The 18,772-nt window shown below is 35.5% G+C and overlaps 3 protein-coding genes across 8 annotated transcripts; 1 reads left to right on the top strand and 2 right to left on the bottom strand.

Moving 5' to 3' along the window:
* Positions 1-995: 995 nt before the first annotated feature.
* On the bottom strand, positions 996-5,340 carry LOC107413203 (mitochondrial import inner membrane translocase subunit TIM22-4). Of its 4 annotated transcripts, XM_048469741.2 has the most exons (6): positions 5,143-5,340; positions 4,743-5,002; positions 4,003-4,193; positions 3,815-3,887; positions 1,755-1,842; positions 996-1,276 (listed from the first exon to the last, which is right to left on the bottom strand). In XM_048469741.2, the coding sequence occupies exons 2-5, from the start codon at positions 4,906-4,908 to the stop codon at positions 1,799-1,801; spliced, it is 474 nt and encodes a 157-aa protein (XP_048325698.2). In that variant the 5' UTR covers positions 4,909-5,002; positions 5,143-5,340; the 3' UTR covers positions 996-1,276; positions 1,755-1,798. The 4 variants fall into 4 exon arrangements, with proteins under 4 accessions (XP_048325698.2, XP_015876579.2, XP_048325699.2 ...); XM_016021093.4 differs by lacking the exon at positions 996-1,276 and having other exon boundaries at positions 1,477-1,842; XM_048469742.2 differs by lacking the exon at positions 996-1,276 and having other exon boundaries at positions 1,477-1,852; positions 5,143-5,339.
* A 124-nt stretch (positions 5,341-5,464) lies between these two features.
* Positions 5,465-13,663, top strand: LOC107413214 (ATP-dependent RNA helicase DEAH13). Of its 2 annotated transcripts, XR_009640374.1 has the most exons (13): positions 5,465-5,856; positions 6,104-6,176; positions 6,272-6,343; positions 6,436-6,485; positions 6,600-6,660; positions 6,765-7,094; positions 7,936-8,139; positions 8,231-8,461; positions 9,020-9,133; positions 9,229-10,455; positions 11,150-12,748; positions 12,973-13,207; positions 13,422-13,663. XR_009640374.1 is itself a non-coding variant. In XM_060819659.1 (11 exons), the coding sequence occupies exons 1-11, from the start codon at positions 5,795-5,797 to the stop codon at positions 12,620-12,622; spliced, it is 3,897 nt and encodes a 1,298-aa protein (XP_060675642.1). In that variant the 5' UTR covers positions 5,465-5,794; the 3' UTR covers positions 12,623-12,847. The 2 variants fall into 2 exon arrangements, 1 of the variants encoding a protein (XP_060675642.1); XM_060819659.1 differs by lacking the exons at positions 12,973-13,207; positions 13,422-13,663 and having other exon boundaries at positions 11,150-12,847.
* Positions 13,664-13,880: 217 nt separating this feature from the next.
* On the bottom strand, positions 13,881-18,486 carry LOC132799118 (uncharacterized). 2 transcript variants are annotated; one of them, XM_060819660.1, is made up of 8 exons: positions 18,164-18,479; positions 17,119-17,192; positions 16,802-16,843; positions 16,543-16,584; positions 15,919-16,002; positions 15,389-15,476; positions 14,273-14,370; positions 13,881-14,185 (listed from the first exon to the last, which is right to left on the bottom strand). In XM_060819660.1, the coding sequence occupies exons 1-8, from the start codon at positions 18,342-18,344 to the stop codon at positions 14,174-14,176; spliced, it is 621 nt and encodes a 206-aa protein (XP_060675643.1). In that variant the 5' UTR covers positions 18,345-18,479; the 3' UTR covers positions 13,881-14,173. The 2 variants fall into 2 exon arrangements, with proteins under 2 accessions (XP_060675643.1, XP_048325697.1); XM_048469740.2 differs by lacking the exon at positions 15,919-16,002 and having other exon boundaries at positions 18,164-18,486.
* Positions 18,487-18,772: the final 286 nt, after the last annotated feature.

Genomic DNA, 18,772 nt, shown 5'->3' with positions numbered 1-18,772 from the left:
GGGTTTTGGCAATATAGGCTTAGCCTGTTTGTTTTTTTGTTGACCTAAACTCTGGTTTATTATTATTATTATTGTTTTTATTCCTTCCCTTTTCTGTAAATACTTACAATTACAACAACAACAACAACAACAACAATAATAATCAACTAACTCCTTGATGCCTGTTGTTATAGCTAATGACACCTATCTAACATTATGCTATGCAGTCTTGACTTATAGGCATGAGCTTGGAATGAATTACAACTTCAGTTGTGGGATCATGCCTACAGGTGGTGCTTCTTAAAGTAATTAATTATATTAGCAAAGATCTATAATTTCTAAAATGATACATATTTCTTTTCTAAATTTCAGACTCCTAATGATGTTGACAAACTTTGTGCTATTGGAGTGGATAAAACTATATTTTGCCTGCAACAAAATCCAGATTTGGAGTATCCTCAACATATAGTCTTTGAACGTCCACTCCAACTTATGATAATATTCATATATGTTGTTCTTTATATAGGGTAGTATTTTTACGAGATTGTAATAATTTGTAATGTCTATTGGTAAGTTTATTTTGGGCGTGAAAATATTACTGTGAACTCGTACCATCATTATGTTTTTATTCGGAGAAATGGTCATATTCGTATGTGAAATATAATTTGAGACAACTTACTGGCTAGTTTCTTTGGGTGCCATTACGATACTGTGAATTTCTTAACTGCTACATCCAGATATTATATTTTGGGGTTTGGGGTTGATATTGAAGCAATACGAGACTATGCCAAGACATTTGATGACATTTTGAACACTTGGGCGCTGAGATGAGTTTGGTAAAAAGCTATCTTTTCATATAATGAAGCATTACTTGTTTTTCATTCCTAGAAAAAGTTACAGGCAAGGGTTTCTTTTAGCTTCATTGTATGGTTGTTCTTTATAACATAGTTTTACATAAATTATGAACAATGTTCATAGTGTACCATTATTTTATTGTTTGGTGGTATCGATCATAGAGCACACACTCAAGTCTTTGAAGCAGTTCTAGGCTACCTCTTTTTTAAGTACATAATTTCTTTTAACTCCCACCTATTGAACTGCTACTTCGTTGACAAAAATCGATATTTTTCTACAATTATGATTAAATTTCGAAAAAGAAAATAACACATGCATTATAGCTATTTAGTTTTCAATTGTTTCTCTCTTTGGCGGATTCACCCTTGTTATCAACACCAGCATTCTCGGATTTTGAACCCCAACCAATGAAATTGCCATCTGGGACAATTATTCCTTGTACCTGGGAAAATTATCCAGAAATACAATTATTTGGGCAAACCTTTAGTTAATTAATTAATTAATTACCAGAAATAAACATATCTAGAAGCTCAAAACTTTTGAAACAAATTAGCATTTCAGGATAAAAAAAGAATCTACTCAATCATACCTCACAGAGAAAGATAATTCACACAGATAACAATAAAATCTAGAACTTAGAAATGAGATAAAAGCCATGCTTTTTTTTATTATTTATTATTATTATTTTTTATTATTATAACAAGTGCACCAACAAATTTAAGGCACTAATTTGAAGTGGCATGAACATTATTGGAATGATACATAAGCACTATTGGAAGTTAGGAACAAAAAGTTAAAGCGCTACAATAAAAAAACCCAGCAAACTAAGGTAATTCAAAACAACGTAAAAGTAAAAGTAAATTCAATTGCATTGTTTGCAAAATTCAGCAAGTAAAAGTAGTTCAAAAACATGTCCTCACTTTGTCAAAACAAACTCCCTTTCTTTGCTTCTTTCTTCTCCAATCTACGCTCTTGCATTTAATTTCTGGATCACCAAATGGTCAGAACCTGCAGAATACTGATAAAAATAAGATAAATAGTTCACCCTGAAGTAATGAAGGATTCACCATTTCCTTTTTAACTATAATTTTTGCCTTCAACAATATTATTTTATTGTGATGAGCAGGAAGCCGTAGTTTGGTAAATGATATTTATGTTCCAAATGGAATTCAGTTAATGCTTTTTGCTCTTTTTCCTTACAAACTTTACCCTAATGTCAATTGAATCGAATCGCTTTTCCTTTTTCTTTGATTTGTATGCCATTAACAAGTGCTTTTACAAAAACAAAATTTGTCTGAAATTAAAATCAAAGTTCACAATCATCCGATTCTTTGGCACAGTGTGCCTTATTGTTAGAAATCATAATCTCACATGTAAATATGTCTAAAACTAATCACTTACCTGTTAAAATTTAATTTTCAGCAGCTAATACGATTACATCCTATGGGAACAGCTTAGCGGCACAATCTGCACCCCTGAGCTTACCTGATGAAGACAAAGGCTTGGAAGGCTTGAAACATTGTTTTCTGTGTATGAATCGACTCTGACCGTTGGGAAGATTTGATGAAAACGTCATCGTGCGAAGCCTTGGTTTCATTAGTTTGTGCTTGATGCTTTATCTTGATATACTCTGTTTCATTTAAGTTCAGTATTGTCGTTTTGGCTAGCTTTTATCCTCCATTGTAATCGTTTAGAAGCTGTGTTTTCAAGCATGGTTATGAGCATTTGACACCCATTAGCTCTCTCAAATTTTAGTCTCGGTTATTTCTTTGATTTTGTGACATTGCTAAATCATTACCACTCTAAAATTCAAGGAGCGGATTTTCATTTACTTATTCATTACAAATACAAGAAACACAGAATTGCCAAAGCAAAGTAAAAATAAGAAAGCTTTGTTCAAAATAAATAAATAGAAATGAGAAAGCCATTTTCATTGATTTCTTTGATGCTGTAGGCATCCTAGTCCTATGTTATTCACTGTCGGCGTAAATAATGCATCCGCCAAATATGGATGGTACAAAAAACCATTCAGTTTCTATATTTCCAGTTCCCTATCAATAAATGAGGGTTAAATAATTTTATCAAAGGTTGACTGTAAAGAACTGTGTTTGAATATTGCAGGCAATGCTGTTAATACTTCTCTTTGTTCTGTGATGACTAGTGTCTACAAAATTGGAGCGGAGGTAGCAGCAGTTCATTCAATTGTGTCTATCCAAGAACTTCTCTATAGCGACTGAGAATGCCGCAAATCCAGCACAACCCATACATGCTGCTTTAGGACCGCCTAGGACAAACACAACAGTCTAGGTGGTGAGGTAATAACACAGAAGGGAAATAGGCAAAGAGAAAACCATGATAAGAAAACAAGGAAAAGAATGTTAACTAGTCAGTTGAGTTCTAGTCAGGTTTCATTTCATTATCTATTCCACATATCCTTTTATCTTCATAAATATTGATAGCTATACATCAACTATAATGGGAAAAGCAAAACTAAATGATGACAAACCCCTACATAATGAAAATTGGTACAGAGACATGATACCAAATGGCCGCCCTCAAGCCTTGGGCAAGACAAGGGGACATTGCATTGTATAGAGCTACAGATTTTTTTATTTTTATTGACAAGTATATTTTCACAAATTTTAGTCTGCTGATTCTACGGTTTAGACAATAAATAGGATTCTGATAACTAATATCCACCAGCATAATAATGTTAAAACTCCCAGGGATTAATAATAGTGAGCGGTTCAATATCATTTACCCAACAATTCTGTCTTGCAAATCCAAGCCGGAAACAATTATACAGTTATTTTCCTGAATGCAAAGTGAAGGTCGCCAAATAGATTGCAGAAGGCATATTAAATAATAGACTTCACCCAAATTATAGGGCCTCTAACTTGGTTTGAAGCATCAAACAAAATAAGTAAATACATGCTCTGGGAGAGATAAATAAAGGGTCAGAAATAGAGAAGAAGGTTACCTTTTGCTGACATTGTTCCTCCAGTTACACAGCCAGCAACAACAGTATTCGTTGTATCGTGCTTTGCTCGTGCCTGAAAAGAAAAAAAAAAAAAAAAAATAATGATCAGAGAAAGCCAGAACATCAGAGAAACTGAACCTCAAAACATCACATACAAATCACTTTGATATCTATAATTGTGGCAATACCTTTTCGACAACACACTCAGCAGCTGAAAAAACCAAGCCCATTACCGCAAATGTTTTTGCAGAACTCCAGCTTCTTCTCCCCATCTGCTTTGCTGTATAAATGAATTGCTGCCTAGCAGTCATTGTATCTTGCATAATAGGGTTGTCCAATGAACCTATAAGCAAACCCATGAACAACCCAAGTCCACCGCCTACACATTCCACACGTTCAAATAAATAATCGGCCATCAACATAACCAGACTTCATATTACTCAAAGCCTTAAACACAGAACAACTCCAAACAAATGGGTTTGGTAGAAAAGATACATGTTTTAATCCAAATAAAAAGCGAAAGCAAAATACAGTGGTATCTGTTCCTAAATGAAAAAATTTGACCACAATAAGTTGTTAGAATTATCAAAGTTCGATAAGATTAATACATCATTACCAAATCAGTATCTAATTCTTTTGCCAGGCAGTTTACCAACCCCAAACGAATATCTAAAGGACTACATTGGATGTTAAAAAGAACAATTATGGCTGTAATTTACATCTCCTTTTCATCAGTTCCAAATCAACTGTTTCCAGAAAACAAACTTAAAATGCAAAGCCAGTTTGGAGAGTTTACTAAAAGTAAAATCTAACAGACCGAATGCTTTATTTAAAAAGTTAGCCTATGATAGCAAGTAAATGCAGAATATCCATCAAACAGCCAAAAAAGTTAAAAAATAAGGGTAGCAAAGAGGTGCTTCAGCCATACCCATGACTCCACTGACGACACTTCGAACGCCACAATTGTTCCAAATATCTTGGCCACGAATTTCCTCGATAGTAGGCAATCTTATAGGCTCAATCGGAGGCTTCTCAGCTTCTTTTGAACTCGAAGAACCATTTTGTTCAATTTCATTCTCCGTACTAGCAGACATTGTTGCTCGAATCCCAAAACCCAAATTACCGTATCAAACAAACAGCTCAACCAATAAAAACCGACCCAAAAAAAAAAAAAAATGTGCCAAGCGTCTGCATTGGGAAATAGTTGAAGAAGATCAAACAAAGTGGAAAATCTGAAACTCATTAAAGAAAAAAAAAAAAAAAAAAAAGGAAAAACCGTTGGGACTATGGAAACGAGAAGTGGAATCTTTGGGGGTCTGGAAAATTACCGGCGGAGAGGGCGTCGTTTTCCTTATGTTTCGCCGTCGTGAAAGGGACCCACCGTTCGGACTTTTGGGTCGGCGTGGTAAGAATCGCCGGCGGCTTCAGAGTTCAAACATAGGACGGTATGTGCGTGTGGCACAGTTGAGTTGTATAACTTGTATTAGGGGTTTTTCTAGGTTTTTAGACCGGTGCCGCAAGGAGTTTAGTCACGTAAAATTCCAACCAATCAGAAAGCCTTATACTACAATTAAAAATAATTGAAAAAAAAAATATATATATATATAATATTATAAATATTACATAATTGTTTAATAAATATTTTTATCTTTTATTTAAAAATAAATATGTACAAAAATTTCACGCTCTCCAGAAATTTATTAACAAAGCCGCTAAGACCTGCAAAGGACCGACCTCCATCTCCGGCGGCGGTGATTCCACTACGACACTCTGAGTAACGCCGGTGGACTCACCCTGAAACGCTAGCCCGTGTTCGTCGTTGGGAGGAACTCGGGCTTCTTTCTTGCTTTCATTGTTGATAGCGGTTGGGGGCTTCCATTCCATTCACAGATTGTTGCCGCAGCAGCGGACGACGTCGTATAGCTGCGGCTGATTGATCCTACCTTCTAAAGTCCATTTTTCTTCCTTTTTGTTTTGCTGATGGTTCACGAAACCAGCGGCTCATTGGCAATGGAGTTGGAGAATGGAGAACAACCTCTGAAGTAAAAATCTCTCTCTTTTTGGTCTAAAGGACTAGATTTTGCTAATTTATATATCTATTTAGAAATCGAGTTTGCATGTAACTTGCTTGGCTTGTAATGGGTATACAAAAAAATTTGTTCTTTGTTAAGTTTAGTGATTGAAATTATGTACTGCCTAATTCATAGTTTGTACATAGTAATTTGAGTTGAAAGAGTTGAAGGATTCTTCTGTATGCGATTAAATTTGTTTTTCTTTTTGTGTTGATAGTTTGGGAGATGGGGATAGCAACGCTCTAATCTTGACAAATAACAAGAGGAATAAGAAGAATGACATGAAGCAGGTATATATATGTGTGTGGTAAATATGTTGTGCTTCCTTTTACCTTTTGCTATATTTCAATGAGACATTTCCTTATTTTTATTAATTTTTACTTAGTGTAAAAAGCTGAAGAAAAAGGAAGCACCGAAGTTGAGTAAATCCCAGAAAAGGAAGCTGAAGAAGTTGGCGGTATGTGTTTGTGTGAGCTTTTGTATCCGAGGTTTCTGTTGGGTTATTGTGTTTGAACCAATTTGGAATTGCTTTTTTTATCATTTGTGCAGGAGGACAAGGAAAAAGAAAGTTTGCTCTTAAAAAGTATTGAGAATTTGAAGTAAGTTTTCTTTTTTCTTCTTTTTAATTTTAATTTTATTGTTAATATCTTTATGTATATCTTCTATCTGACTAATTGATGGATGAATGATGAATTCTTATGTATACGTAACAGGAAATATGAAATTCCAGAGAATGCATATTCTCTTCTGCGGTCATCTCATAGTATTGGTCAGGTTTGTAATCAATATAGACGTTGAGCAGTATAGTAAAGTTATGCATTTTTTCTCCTGCATTCATCTCAAAACATTGCTTAGTTTTATAAGTTTACTTTATGCAGGTCGAATCTAAGAAGGAAAAACGTAGGAGGACTGTAGAATTTTCCAAAGCTGGCCTAGAAGTTCCACATAGTGATCAATCATCTAAGAAAAGGGATGCTGAGAGTTCTTCAAGTGAGAGTGAGAATGAGTTAGACCAGGTGCAATTGATGTTAGAACAAAGAGTAGTCCTAAACACTGCTGCTTTTCAGTTGGATTCACCTCAAAATGTGAACAGTGGATCTCCTGCTGCCTCACTTGTTGAAAATCCTTTGAATGAGGATAGTGGTACTTGTTTGAGAGAAGACAAAAATTTTATACCCGATGATAACACAACAAGCACAAACTTAATGGTATGTTTATGGCAGATATATTTTGACTGAATGGAATAATTGTGTAGGAATGTGGTTGATGAGCTAATGGCCATGAAGTTGGGATTCTATCAACTTATTCTGTATTTTATTTCTTGAAATCTCATTATACATTTTCAACAGCACAGGCACTTAACGTTAACAACATTGGGAAAAAAGAACTGTCCAAAAACTAAAAACATTGGAATGTATATAAGCAAATAAACAGATAAATTTTATGGAAATTAGTGGTAATTTTGTATTCTGATGTATAATATTTCTATAGATATTTATTTATGGTTTGCACACGGTTAGGTTCCAACTTGTACATATGATTTCTCTGAAAAAAATGTTAGTTTGTGGCCACTCCTTATATACCTTGTACAAATTAAGAAGGAAGAGTTATCTGGTCCGCCTTTATTGTAAGAGTATATAAACTTTTGACTATAAAAGTATGGGACAGTTGATTGATTGTTGTAACAGGAATTGGATGTCTTGCAGTGGTTTTAGGATTATAATAGTTTACATTAATTGCTGAAAAGGAGGCCAGCTGTGGTAAGTTAGTCTTGAGGTATTTTCCTAGACATTGCTTCCAAAAATATTATGATAAGCTACAGCTTAGTTTTGAAGCCCATTTGATGGGGGGATAAAAGGTGGAAACTGCAGGTAGCCAACATTAACAATTTGGAGCAGAAGTGTACCATATAATATTGATGCAATCTATTTGTTGCTTTCAAGTGCAATGTATAATTAATTGTTCTACACAGTAGTGAGAACTGTGATACTTCTCATTACCTTTCATTATATGGCTATTGTTACTAATTGGGTCATTGCTACGGAACAGGATGGGTTAACTAAGAGTGCTAAAACAGATGAGGTTATAAAGCCAACTGTAGTGCATGTATCAAGGCCAGATGAGGTTGAGAATAAGAGAAAGGACCTTCCAATTATCATGATGGAGCAGGAGATTATGGAAGCTATTAATTACCACTCAACTGTGATTATATGTGGAGAAACTGGCTGTGGTAAAACAACCCAAGTTCCTCAGGTGAGTTTTGTTTTTTTTAACCTTCTTGTTGCTTAAATAACAACTTCCCTTGAACCCTCCTAACATATCAATTACTGTCGACATTTTGCAGTTTCTTTATGAAGCTGGCTTTGGTTCAACACAGTCTATTACTCGAAGTGGTATCATTGGTATTACACAACCTCGCCGGGTTGCTGTTCTTGCTACTGCTAAGCGAGTTGCATATGAGCTTGGCCTATCTTTAGGTAAAGAAGTGGGTTTTCAAGTTAGGTATGACAAGAAGATTGGTGATAGTTGCTCAATCAAGTTCATGACAGATGGAATATTACTACGAGAACTTCAGGTTTTTTTTCTCTAACTATCTCTACATTTCCCTTACGTGTCAGGTATGAAGATATATGCATATATATTCTATAATTTATGCCAATAATTTTGTTTTTAAAATTTCAATCCCAAGTCCAACCTGCATGACTCTTATGTGAGTTGAAAAGGTTTAATCAAAGAGGAACAGAATGGTTCAAAGAAAGAAATTGAAGTATTAGTTATGGTAGCTAATTTCTAAGTAACACTTTGACAATGCCAACTTATTATTATGCTAGAGGGTTAATGAACTTTTTGTTTCATCCTGCATGTGTGTGATAAGACTTTTTATTTCTAGTTCTATACTTTTGCCCCCACCCCCTCTCTCATTTGGGCATTGAGTGCATTTTTAAACTATTGACCATATTTGATAGATTCTGGTTATCACCTGTTATGATAATTGCTTTTGGTGTGCTTTTTAGGCAATCTCTTTGTTTTCTCTGCTTAATATTTAGCTTTGCAATTGGGATATATGGGTACTCTTAGAAAAAGGGGAGGGTGGGCTTCTGATGTATCTCAATATATACCTTTTGTTGTGCAGAGTGATTTTTTGTTGAGGAAATATTCTGTCATAATTCTTGATGAGGCTCATGAGAGGAGCTTGAACACAGACATTCTTATTGGAATGCTGTCGCGTGTTATTCAAGGCCGTGAGGTAATATTTAGACTGATTTATTACTGCCATAAAATTGAGGCTAGTATGTATTTTTACTGTTCCTCTTACCAATAACATCTTATGCTTGATGCCAGAAAATATATACACAACAGCAGAAATTGGCACTTTCAGGACACAATACAAGTCCTGAAAATAGGATTTTTCCATTGAAACTTGTGCTGATGAGTGCCACATTGCGAGTGGAGGACTTCATTTCTGGTCAAAGGTTGTTTTGTGATCCCCCACCTGTACTTGAAGTCCCTACCAGACAGTTTCCAGTAACTGTACACTTCTCAAAAAGAACTGATGTTGTAGATTATATTGGCCAAGCATATAAAAAGGTCCTGGCAATACACAAGAATCTGCCACCTGGAGGGATACTTGTCTTTGTCACTGGACAGAGGGAAGTAGAGTACTTATGTGGGAAGCTACGTAGAGCTTCAAGGGAATTGTTAATGAATACATCTAAAGGCAAAAATGGGAACGATGACACTCCAGTATCTGAAATGAATTCTGTTGAGGGAATAAACATGGAAGATATTAATGAAGCTTTTGATGTTCAGGTACATTCAGCGGAACAGCAAACTGACAGATTCAGCTCAAACGATGATGAAAATCAGTTTGATATAGATGAGGACGAGTTGGACTTATCATATGATTCAGGAACAGAGAGTGAACTGGAAATTATCAATGATGATGGGGATCCAATGCACCATGGTAGTGATATTGTAGATGTGTTTGGGAAGAATGGGAATCTTGCATCACTGAAGGCTGCTTTTGAAGAGTTGGCTGGACAGACTACTTTAAACTCTGATTCTAATGGGATAAAGCCTCTTCCTGTTGCACATGATGGTTGCTTAGACCAATCCACATCAAGCACATGCAAGAACAGTCAGGCTGAATGTGGTCCCTGTGCTGTTGCACTGCGAGTCCTTCCTCTTTATGCCATGCTGCCTGCAGCAGCTCAACTTCGTGTATTTGAAGAAATAAAGGAAGGAGAACGGCTTGTAGTTGTGGCTACTAATGTGGCTGAAACCTCTCTAACTATACCTGGGGTAAAGTATGTTGTTGATACTGGAAGGGAGAAAGTGAAGTATTACAACTCTTCCAATGGTATGGAAACATATGAAATACAGTGGATAAGCAAGGCATCAGCTGCCCAAAGGGCAGGACGAGCTGGAAGAACTGGTCCCGGCCATTGTTACCGTCTGTACTCTCCTGCAGTCTACAATAATATATTTCCGGATTTTTCTCTTGCTGAAATATCAAAAGTACCTGTTGATGGAGTTGTCCTCCTCATGAAATCCATGCATATTGATAAGGTAGGATCCCCGTGCATTTGGTGCTTTGATAATATTACATTTGTTGCTTCTTGTTGTAAAATGACTTTACAATGGCACAAGGTGTGGAGCACATCTGATCACTTAACATGTTTGGGGGTTGTTGCTATTCAATGATGACAAATACTGCCAGAGTCACTTGTTTCAAATTCAATCTATATATTTTTTCTTTTCGTTTTGTTTTCTTGTTTGGGTTGGAGGGCATTTGATTTTATATCAATTAGGGATTACGATGGAATTTGCAGGGAATGGGGAATTCTACCTAGAATTCGTTTGCTTTTCAGTTTTCCCTAATTATCAGAACATTTCTCCTGAGAGAATATTGACTTGTCTGGTTGACGTTAGATAGGGTACTGTAAAGGTGATTTTTTAATCCTATTATTCTGTCAACTTTATCATACATAATTTTTGTTTTCATAGTTTTGGTATTCTAGCTTGGTTCTCAGGCAGCAATTGGTCTTTATTTTGTTGGCAAGTATGTTTTTGGACTCTTATTGGTACTTAAAAAAGTCATACGCTCAGAAGCTTTTGGGTTATTGGTCATTATGTTCCAGCTTATCAGCCCTTTTTATCTTCTTCATCGTTCTGTTCTGTTCTTGCTTTCTTCTTTTCTGTTATTTGTATTTTCCCTTCTGCATTCCCTTTATTTATGGCTTTCTTGTCTGCATGTTCCCAGGTTGCCAACTTTCCATTTCCAACTCCTCCTGAGGCTACTGCCTTGAATGAAGCAGAGCGTTGCCTGAAGGCCCTCGAGGCACTTGATAGTAATGGAAAACTAACTTATTTAGGAAAGGCCATGGCTCGCTACCCCATGAGTCCTCGCCACTCCAGGATGCTCCTTACGGTTATTCAAATAATGAAGAAGAAAAGTGATGCTCGACCAAATCTAGTTCTAGCATATGCAGTGGCATCGGCTGCAGCCTTGAGCTTGTCAAACCCTTTTGTCTTGCAGTTTGAAAATAGTGACAGTAAAGGAGGTGACATAGAGCAGGATAAAAGTTCTGAAGCCTTGGAGAACAAGAAAGTAGACAAGCAAGAAAAAATGAGAAAGAAGAAACTAAAAGAAACTGTAAAAGTGTCGAGAGAAAAATTCTCTAATCCTAGCAGTGATGCTCTATCCATTGCCTATGCTTTACAGTGTTTTGAACTATCCAAAAGCCCTGTGGAATTCTGCAATGAGAATGCTTTACACCTTAAAACCATGGAGGAAATGTCGAAGCTGAGAAAGCAGCTGCTTCAACTTGTCATTAATCATGGTAGTAGTTGTGGTCTTGAGCAGGATTTTTCATGGACATATGGAACTCTGGAGGACATAGAACAAGTTTGGAGTGTATCCTACGATAGGAATCCTCTTTCATTATATGAGGAAGAGCTCTTAGGCCAAGCTATATGTGCTGGTTGGGCAGATAGGGTTGCCAAGCGCATTAGAGGAAGTTCTGGGTCATCAGAAGGAGATAAGAAAGTTAATGCAGTTCGGTATCAAGCGTGTATGGTTAAAGAAACTGTGTTCCTGCACCGTTGGTCCTCTGTTGCTAATTCAGCTCCAGAGATTTTGGTGTACAGTGAATTGTTGCAAACAAGACGACCATACATGCATGGGGTGACAAGGGTGAAGTCAGAATGGCTTGTACAGTATGCTTGCTCTTTATGCACTTTTTCTGCACCTTCTGCTGATACCAAACCTTATTACGACCCTCAAACTGACCGAGTATTACACTATGCGATTCCAACTTTTGGGCCTCATTTATGGGAGCTTCCTCCACATAGTTTACCAATAAGTGACAAAGTTCTTCGTGTGGTAGTTTTTGCTTATGCTTTGCTTGATGGCCAGGTGTTACCGTGCGTAAGATCTGTCCGTGAGTTCATGGCAGCCCCTCCTGCAACCATTTTGAGGCCAGAGGCATCAGGCCAAAGACGGGTTGGCAATCTATTAAAGAAGATGAAGAACAAATTGATAGACAATTGTGGTATGTTGAGAGAGGTCTGGATGGAAAACCCCAGGGAACTGTATTCTGAAATATTGGGCTGGTTTCAGGAGAGTTTCTGCAAGAACTTTGAAGTGCTTTGGTCACAAATGCTTAAGGAGGTTGTTTTGGAGGCCCATGATCGCTTCCCCAAAAGGTTGAAGAAAGTTAAATTTAAAAAGTAAACTGCTTATTTGGATGCCCGACTGGGACGACGACATAACTGAACTAAAAATTCTGTAAAATACAGAATATTTTCTTCACCCAGAAAAGGAGAAAAGGAAATGATCCAAACACTTGGACAAGCAAAGGTTGGAAGTTACTTCCTTTAGGAGGCATCTCTGGATTTAGATTTTTCAAAAGAAACATTGGAATTTATTAGTATTATGGATAAAGTTTTGTTCCCTGTTCCTGGAATTTTTTTATTTTTATTTTTTAATTTTATTTTTTTGTGTTATTTGTAGATAAGTGTGATGGAAATATTTCTTGTTATATAATTACTTACCTATTTCCTTTTTGGCATTCTTCAACTTAGGACATGAATTTGATCGTAATGACTGACTTAAAAAGGACTGATATGGAGGGAAAAAGTTGCAGTGAGGGTTGTTTCAGAATCAAAATTGGGTGCTTCAAAGGAGATTGTGCACACAAAAATCACAGTGCTTTTATGGCTGCATTATCTGTTATGGGTTGAATGTTGGAGTTGATATTGAAGGCCATTTGTTCAACAATTGAAAAATGAAGGCCAATCCCACCCTGGTTGCAAATTGGTAAGCTGAGGCAGACAGTAATCTCTAGGATTATTGAATAAATCTTTGTGCGACCATCTTATGTTACAGTAATGATAGAGGCACCAAATATTTACCAAACTTAGTGAACTGGTCTACCCTTATTATCTCAATATCTAGTCAATATCTTCCCCCGCTATTAATTTGCCTGATCATGAATTCTTCAAATTATTTACTGTTAATTTGTTTTATGCAGTATGCAAGGATGTCCATGGGGTTGCATGATTGGAAGACAGCAAGGCAAAAATGTTGACGCAACACATGCAAGATTAATGGGCATACGAAGATAATGCTGTGATTCTACTTGGTAACATTGCAAAGGTTTGCAATTAAATTTTATAATGAGTGTGTTGTTGGTGCTATTCCCTTTGTTTTAATGTTGGATAATTCTCCCTGTAAGACAGATCCATTTGAATATATAGACTTTTTTGTAAGTAATGAGTACAATGTTTCTCATACACCCTTTGGCTGTAAAAGGTTCTAAAACTCACCATTTCAGCTCCTTAATTTTCGATTTGATTCAGTTTAGTCCAATTTGCTTTTTGACTGACGGGAGGAGTTAACAGTTCATCACATAACTGTTATTAAAAATGCATGTATGCCAAATTAGAGTTACTAAATTGCAAAAAAATTGAAACTCTTTAAGAACAGCAAAAACTGAGAATCTGGTTGCTTTCTGCTACATAATAAGGAAATATTTAGCTGAAATTGAGCAGCTAATTAATACAAATATACAATATTTAGAAGGAAGGCAGGTCAATTACAACTGGTGCCATAGCTTTCTGACAAGTAACTTCTAAAGCGTAAAAAATAAATAGACAAACAAAGGATGTATTTGCTCTCTCAACTACAACAACAAAAGAGCTACAAATGAAAACTAGATCTTCTCAGCATCAATGCCTTGTCTATTCATTTTTGAGGAAATTCTCGGACGGATGTCTTGTTCATTTATTTTGCAGTCTACATGGAAATCACAACATTGGTAAAGTGATAAACAAATTAATATGCCGGTGGACAGGAACACATATATAACTAACAAGGACTCACCAACATTTCATGGTCCCCCATAATTTCCTCTATCAATTCACGAAGAGGTTTATCAGCACTGTTTGGAACAAGAGCAGCAAAGACAGCTGGTTCTAGTCCTGTGACCCAAACAACAACTCAATGAATTCAAATTACTAACATTGCCTACGCTACAAACTCTTTCAACATGACTAGGAAAGTGTTGGTTGCAAATTGAGACACTGGCAGATTGACACTTTTCAATTCTATTTGATTTTTATTCAATTTCTGACAAAGAAAAATAAAAAAATGAGGTGTACAAACAGATCAACTAGTTAGAACACCACATTGATAGCCTCTATTCATGTCCCAGCTCATCTAAGAGTGGACTGGCTTCAATTGTTAGTCTCTTGCCTTCAGCTTTATTGAAATTAGTTTCAGCTATTCGAGTTTGCTGACCTTCTTGTGGATCAATGTCACCACTAGGCCACCTTGCTGGTGGAATACAACATCCAGCAGAGCAAGTCCATGCAGGTTGGCAAGTCAGTTTGTGGAAAGAGAACTGTAAAACTCCATGGTCTCTCTATAACAGTCCTTATAATTGAGTAGAAGAGGGATAACTTAAATGGGTTTTTTACCGTCAACGTCTAGAAGGGGGATGAAGAGAATTACTCAACTGGCTTCATCTAATTATTGGAACATGAAGATCGATTCAGTTAATTTGGCCACAGGGAAACCCTAAAGCATCCACTTTCTGGGTTCATTCTCACACTCATAGACAATATATGCCGATTTGCTACAAATTGTAAGATAAAAGTAACTGAAATAAAAGGATTGAGGTGATGATCATCATAACTGAAATAAAAGGATTGAGGGATGAAGAGAATAACTATTCAACTGGCTTCATCTAAATATTGGAATATGAAGATCGATTCAGTTAAAATTTGTCCACAGGAATCCCTTAAGAATTCACTGTTTCTCACGCTCATAGACAATATATGCTGATTAGCTACAATTGTAAGATAAAAGTAACTGAAGTAAAAGGATTGAGGTGATGATCATCATAATTTCAAAATTTTTTACTTCTTTGTTGATCCAGAAATTAGAATTCAAAGTATTTCCAAGATGAAATATTAGTTAAAAAGAAACTTCTGGTACCAGTCTCTGGAAAAGCATCAATGAACATCATCATCTCCTCCCCACTAAGACCGGAAAAGAAACAGATCCGTGGCAGTGATTTCGCAATCTGCATAAGAAACATATCCGTAAACAGATAGACATATGCATACAAGTCAAACTTAACAATGAAAAATAATTATCCTAACATGAAACATCAATATTTGGGAAGGCTATGAAGAAATTTATAATCAATGTAACAGCTCTATATTATTGTTTTACTTAGATGCAATGAAAAGCAACTTGTATGTGATTCTAATGCAGTAAGTTTCAATTTGATTATTCAGTTTTCTGCAATGTCCATGTGTCCTACATCTTCCTTTAACAAGCTCAACATAGTGATTGAAAAGATATCCTCAAACCAAATGTTAAATGTTAAAATCATTAACCTTCAACTATTACATCTTGACCGAGGCAGCAAACGGCAAACATTCCCAGACAAGAAGTATAAAACATAAATTAAAATAAAATTTTGAACAAGAACTAATCACTAGCAAGGTCAAAAGTTCGACCTTTACAGCTTCCAGATTCGGTTGCTTAGTATTCATTGCTTCCCAAAGAGAACGATCAATCATGTCTTCAGTACAAAAGATGACCTAAAATAAACAAAGTTAAAACTCAAACATGAGTAATTTCCTAATCATGTTCCAATTATCCATCAATGGTAGTATGTTTCTAACTGTGCTTAGAAGAAATAACTATCAATACAACTGAAATCCTTTCACCCAGAAATGAAGAACTTAACATGGAAATAGGAATATGACAACAGCAATGGTATAAGCAAGTGTAGGCCAGATAAGACACACTACACCATTTATGGAAAGACCTTGCCATTAACTTAAAACATCAGTTTGACAATTTCCAAGCATTCATACACACAGAAGAGAACAAGAGAACGGATTGCATATCCATTGGCAACAAAAAATGTTATTTTTCAGAAAATCATACTCAAAAGTCTTTTAGATTCATCATTTATCATCATGCAATCTGTAAGTCATCTATGGATGTTAAATTGATATACAAATTCAATTTTCAACTTCTTTTGGAAATGCCTGCTGAGAAAATTAATTTCATTTTTCTACCTGTTGCTCCCTCAAAGGCAATGAAAAATACAAATAAAAAAAAAAAATTATTACCTCAAGGAATTCACCATCCAACTCTTTCAAAAGCTGTTTTATCTGCATTACACCACAAGACAAATATAAAACCAATTTCCTTGGGTGCCTTTCAAGTTAAACCTATGAAAACGAAATTCCAATCTGCTTTCAGATGTAAAAAGCATGTTTAACGAATTCACATTTTCTTTCAAAAAAAATAAAAGCAAAAAGAAGAAACTAATCAAATTTAAAGCATCCAAATCAAAATTGATAAGTACATAAAACGTTCATGTATCACCTTTAAAACTTCCTCCACTTGAAAGCCCAAAAACAACAAAGCCTGCAAAAATATGGCAAATTAAAAATCATCAACAACAGTATTATTCAGGATATCTTGCATCTATCCACATCAAGGCATCGCTAAAAGCACAGAAATTTATGTTCCTATGTCATAAACTTGTTAATCATGTCTGTCAGTACAAACAATGAATTAGCATCCCATTATTTGGAAAAAAATACAAGGATTGCTCATTTGCATCATTAAATAAGAGTATTTAGGCACAAGAATTACAGCAAACATTGACTACAACTAGAACGAAACTAACCAGAACTTACAGGTAGACCATATTCGGGATCATCAGCATTTAAAGGAACAAACTTTGAATCTTCAGCTAACTCATGAGGAATTCCTGTAAGGTGGGAAAGAAAATTATAACAAGTAAAAATTTTTAAAGGAAAGAAGACACGGTGAGTAGCAAGCAGAAGGAGAAGGGTATATTTTCACAACATAAGCAACCAAAAGCATACCTCCTCTTTCTCAAAAGAAAGAACTCCATGTTTAGAAGAATGCTTTTATTGGAACAATGGTGATTTCTACTGGCGGAACTTCTTTTAGATGAAAGTATCATTGTAATAATACTTTAAAGATAACATTCTATGCTTGTTGGTCTTCCGGAAGTTGTTAATAATTCATTGATTTGCAAGCATTTAATTCAATCGCTAGATTATTTAAGAATCTCTCACGGTGATTAACACTGTAATATAAGAAGACAAGACAAATTTTAAACAATAAATCCTACGATATTTTTCTTTCTTTTTCCTTCTATGAAAAAAATCAAAAAGAGTTCAAATTCCAAACTATTCTTTAGTTCAAATGGTTCCTTAGGAAACCAGAAGCTAAGCATTACACCCTTTCACTAACCCAACATCCTCTGTTCCCAAAATTAAAAGACCACGACGCAGGCTATATGCTCTACTTGAATTAATTAATTTATTTTTTGCAATCCTTCACTTCTATTTTGAGGAAAGGAAAATGCATATTAATCAATGAATTTTCGCATTAGAAAAATATTAATATGAAAAAAAAAAAAGGGGGTTCATCCAAGAACTAAAACAATGTATACCCCTATACGGAGTGCATGATATAACCCAGGTTTAAGCAGAATTAGCAAGCCTTTGACATGAACGAGATGCAAAAAATTTAAGTGGCAACAAAAACCAAATACAACAACCACAAAAGTGCCAAAAAATAAAAAGACCAGTAAATGTTTGAAAACTTACTTCAGCAAAAACTCTTCTAAATTAAACTCAAAAATGAAAATTGAAAATTGAATTTGAAATGATGGAAAAGTGAAGAAAACAGTAAAAAGGGTATGAGAACCTTCAGAAGAAGTTCTGGGAGGATGGTTGAGCTTCAAATGGTGAAGAGCCTTGTTAGCTGGTGAAGAAGGAAGTGTTAAAATCTGTGAAACTGCACAAGGGTATGGCGAAACAACTGAAGTGAGCAAAAGCAGACGATGATTAAGAGCATGGTTTCGAGAGAAGCAAACAGCAAAATCCATGAAGCCTCTATCCCCCGTATTCCCCAACTACACCCGTAGGCCACTATATAAATGATGATTCCCTTATCATTTATAATTTTTTTGGACCCGTTTATGATTTTTTTTTTTCTGTTTTCATTTTATGTTATCGTTTTTTACAAGGCATATGGAAACTTCTCTATTGAAATTTGTTCTATTGACAAAAGGCCCTATTAGGCTGATGATAATTTCTGCTGTTTAACTTCCAAATCCCTTTTTCTACCATTTATCCAAACGGTATATATTCTGTCTTTGAAGAAACAATTTTGGTAGCCATTATTATTATTATTTTACTAAATCTACGTTTATATATTTATTTATGTTAAGAATGCAATACATAAACATATAAACGATTTAGCGACTAATACGAATATTTCGGAACCAGACAATTTTGAACCACATCAATCGGT

The sequence above is a fragment of the Ziziphus jujuba genome, chromosome 8, assembly GCF_031755915.1.
Source record: "Ziziphus jujuba cultivar Dongzao chromosome 8, ASM3175591v1".
NCBI classification, from domain to species: domain Eukaryota; kingdom Viridiplantae; phylum Streptophyta; class Magnoliopsida; order Rosales; family Rhamnaceae; genus Ziziphus; species Ziziphus jujuba.
Note: the sequence above shows the minus strand (reverse complement) of the source record. Positions and strands in the feature narration are given on the sequence as shown.

What these genes read in the sequence shown, in the direction of transcription:
- LOC107413203 (XM_016021092.4), bottom strand. Translation starts at nt 4,908, where the DNA reads ATGTCTGCTAGTACGGAGAATGAAATTGAACAAAATGGTTCTTCGAGT. An exon ending in CTGAGTGTGTTGTCGAAAAG is followed by an intron (nt 3,888 to 4,002) that starts GTATTGCCACAA and finishes TTTTCTTTTCAG; the next exon opens with GCACGAGCAAAGCACGATAC. An exon ending in AGGAACAATGTCAGCAAAAG is followed by an intron (nt 3,119 to 3,814) that starts GTAACCTTCTTC and finishes TGTTTGTCCTAG; the next exon opens with GCGGTCCTAAAGCAGCATGT.
- LOC107413214 (XM_060819659.1), top strand. Translation starts at nt 5,795, where the DNA reads ATGGTTCACGAAACCAGCGGCTCATTGGCAATGGAGTTGGAGAATGGA. An exon ending in GGAAGCTGAAGAAGTTGGCG is followed by an intron (nt 6,344 to 6,435) that starts GTATGTGTTTGT and finishes TCATTTGTGCAG; the next exon opens with GAGGACAAGGAAAAAGAAAG. An exon ending in CATCTCATAGTATTGGTCAG is followed by an intron (nt 6,661 to 6,764) that starts GTTTGTAATCAA and finishes TACTTTATGCAG; the next exon opens with GTCGAATCTAAGAAGGAAAA.
- LOC132799118 (XM_060819660.1), bottom strand. Translation starts at nt 18,344, where the DNA reads ATGGATTTTGCTGTTTGCTTCTCTCGAAACCATGCTCTTAATCATCGT. An exon ending in TGGATGGTGAATTCCTTGAG is followed by an intron (nt 16,003 to 16,542) that starts GTAATAATTTTT and finishes TGTTTATTTTAG; the next exon opens with GTCATCTTTTGTACTGAAGA. An exon ending in CGAATCTGGAAGCTGTAAAG is followed by an intron (nt 15,477 to 15,918) that starts GTCGAACTTTTG and finishes TTTCTTATGCAG; the next exon opens with ATTGCGAAATCACTGCCACG.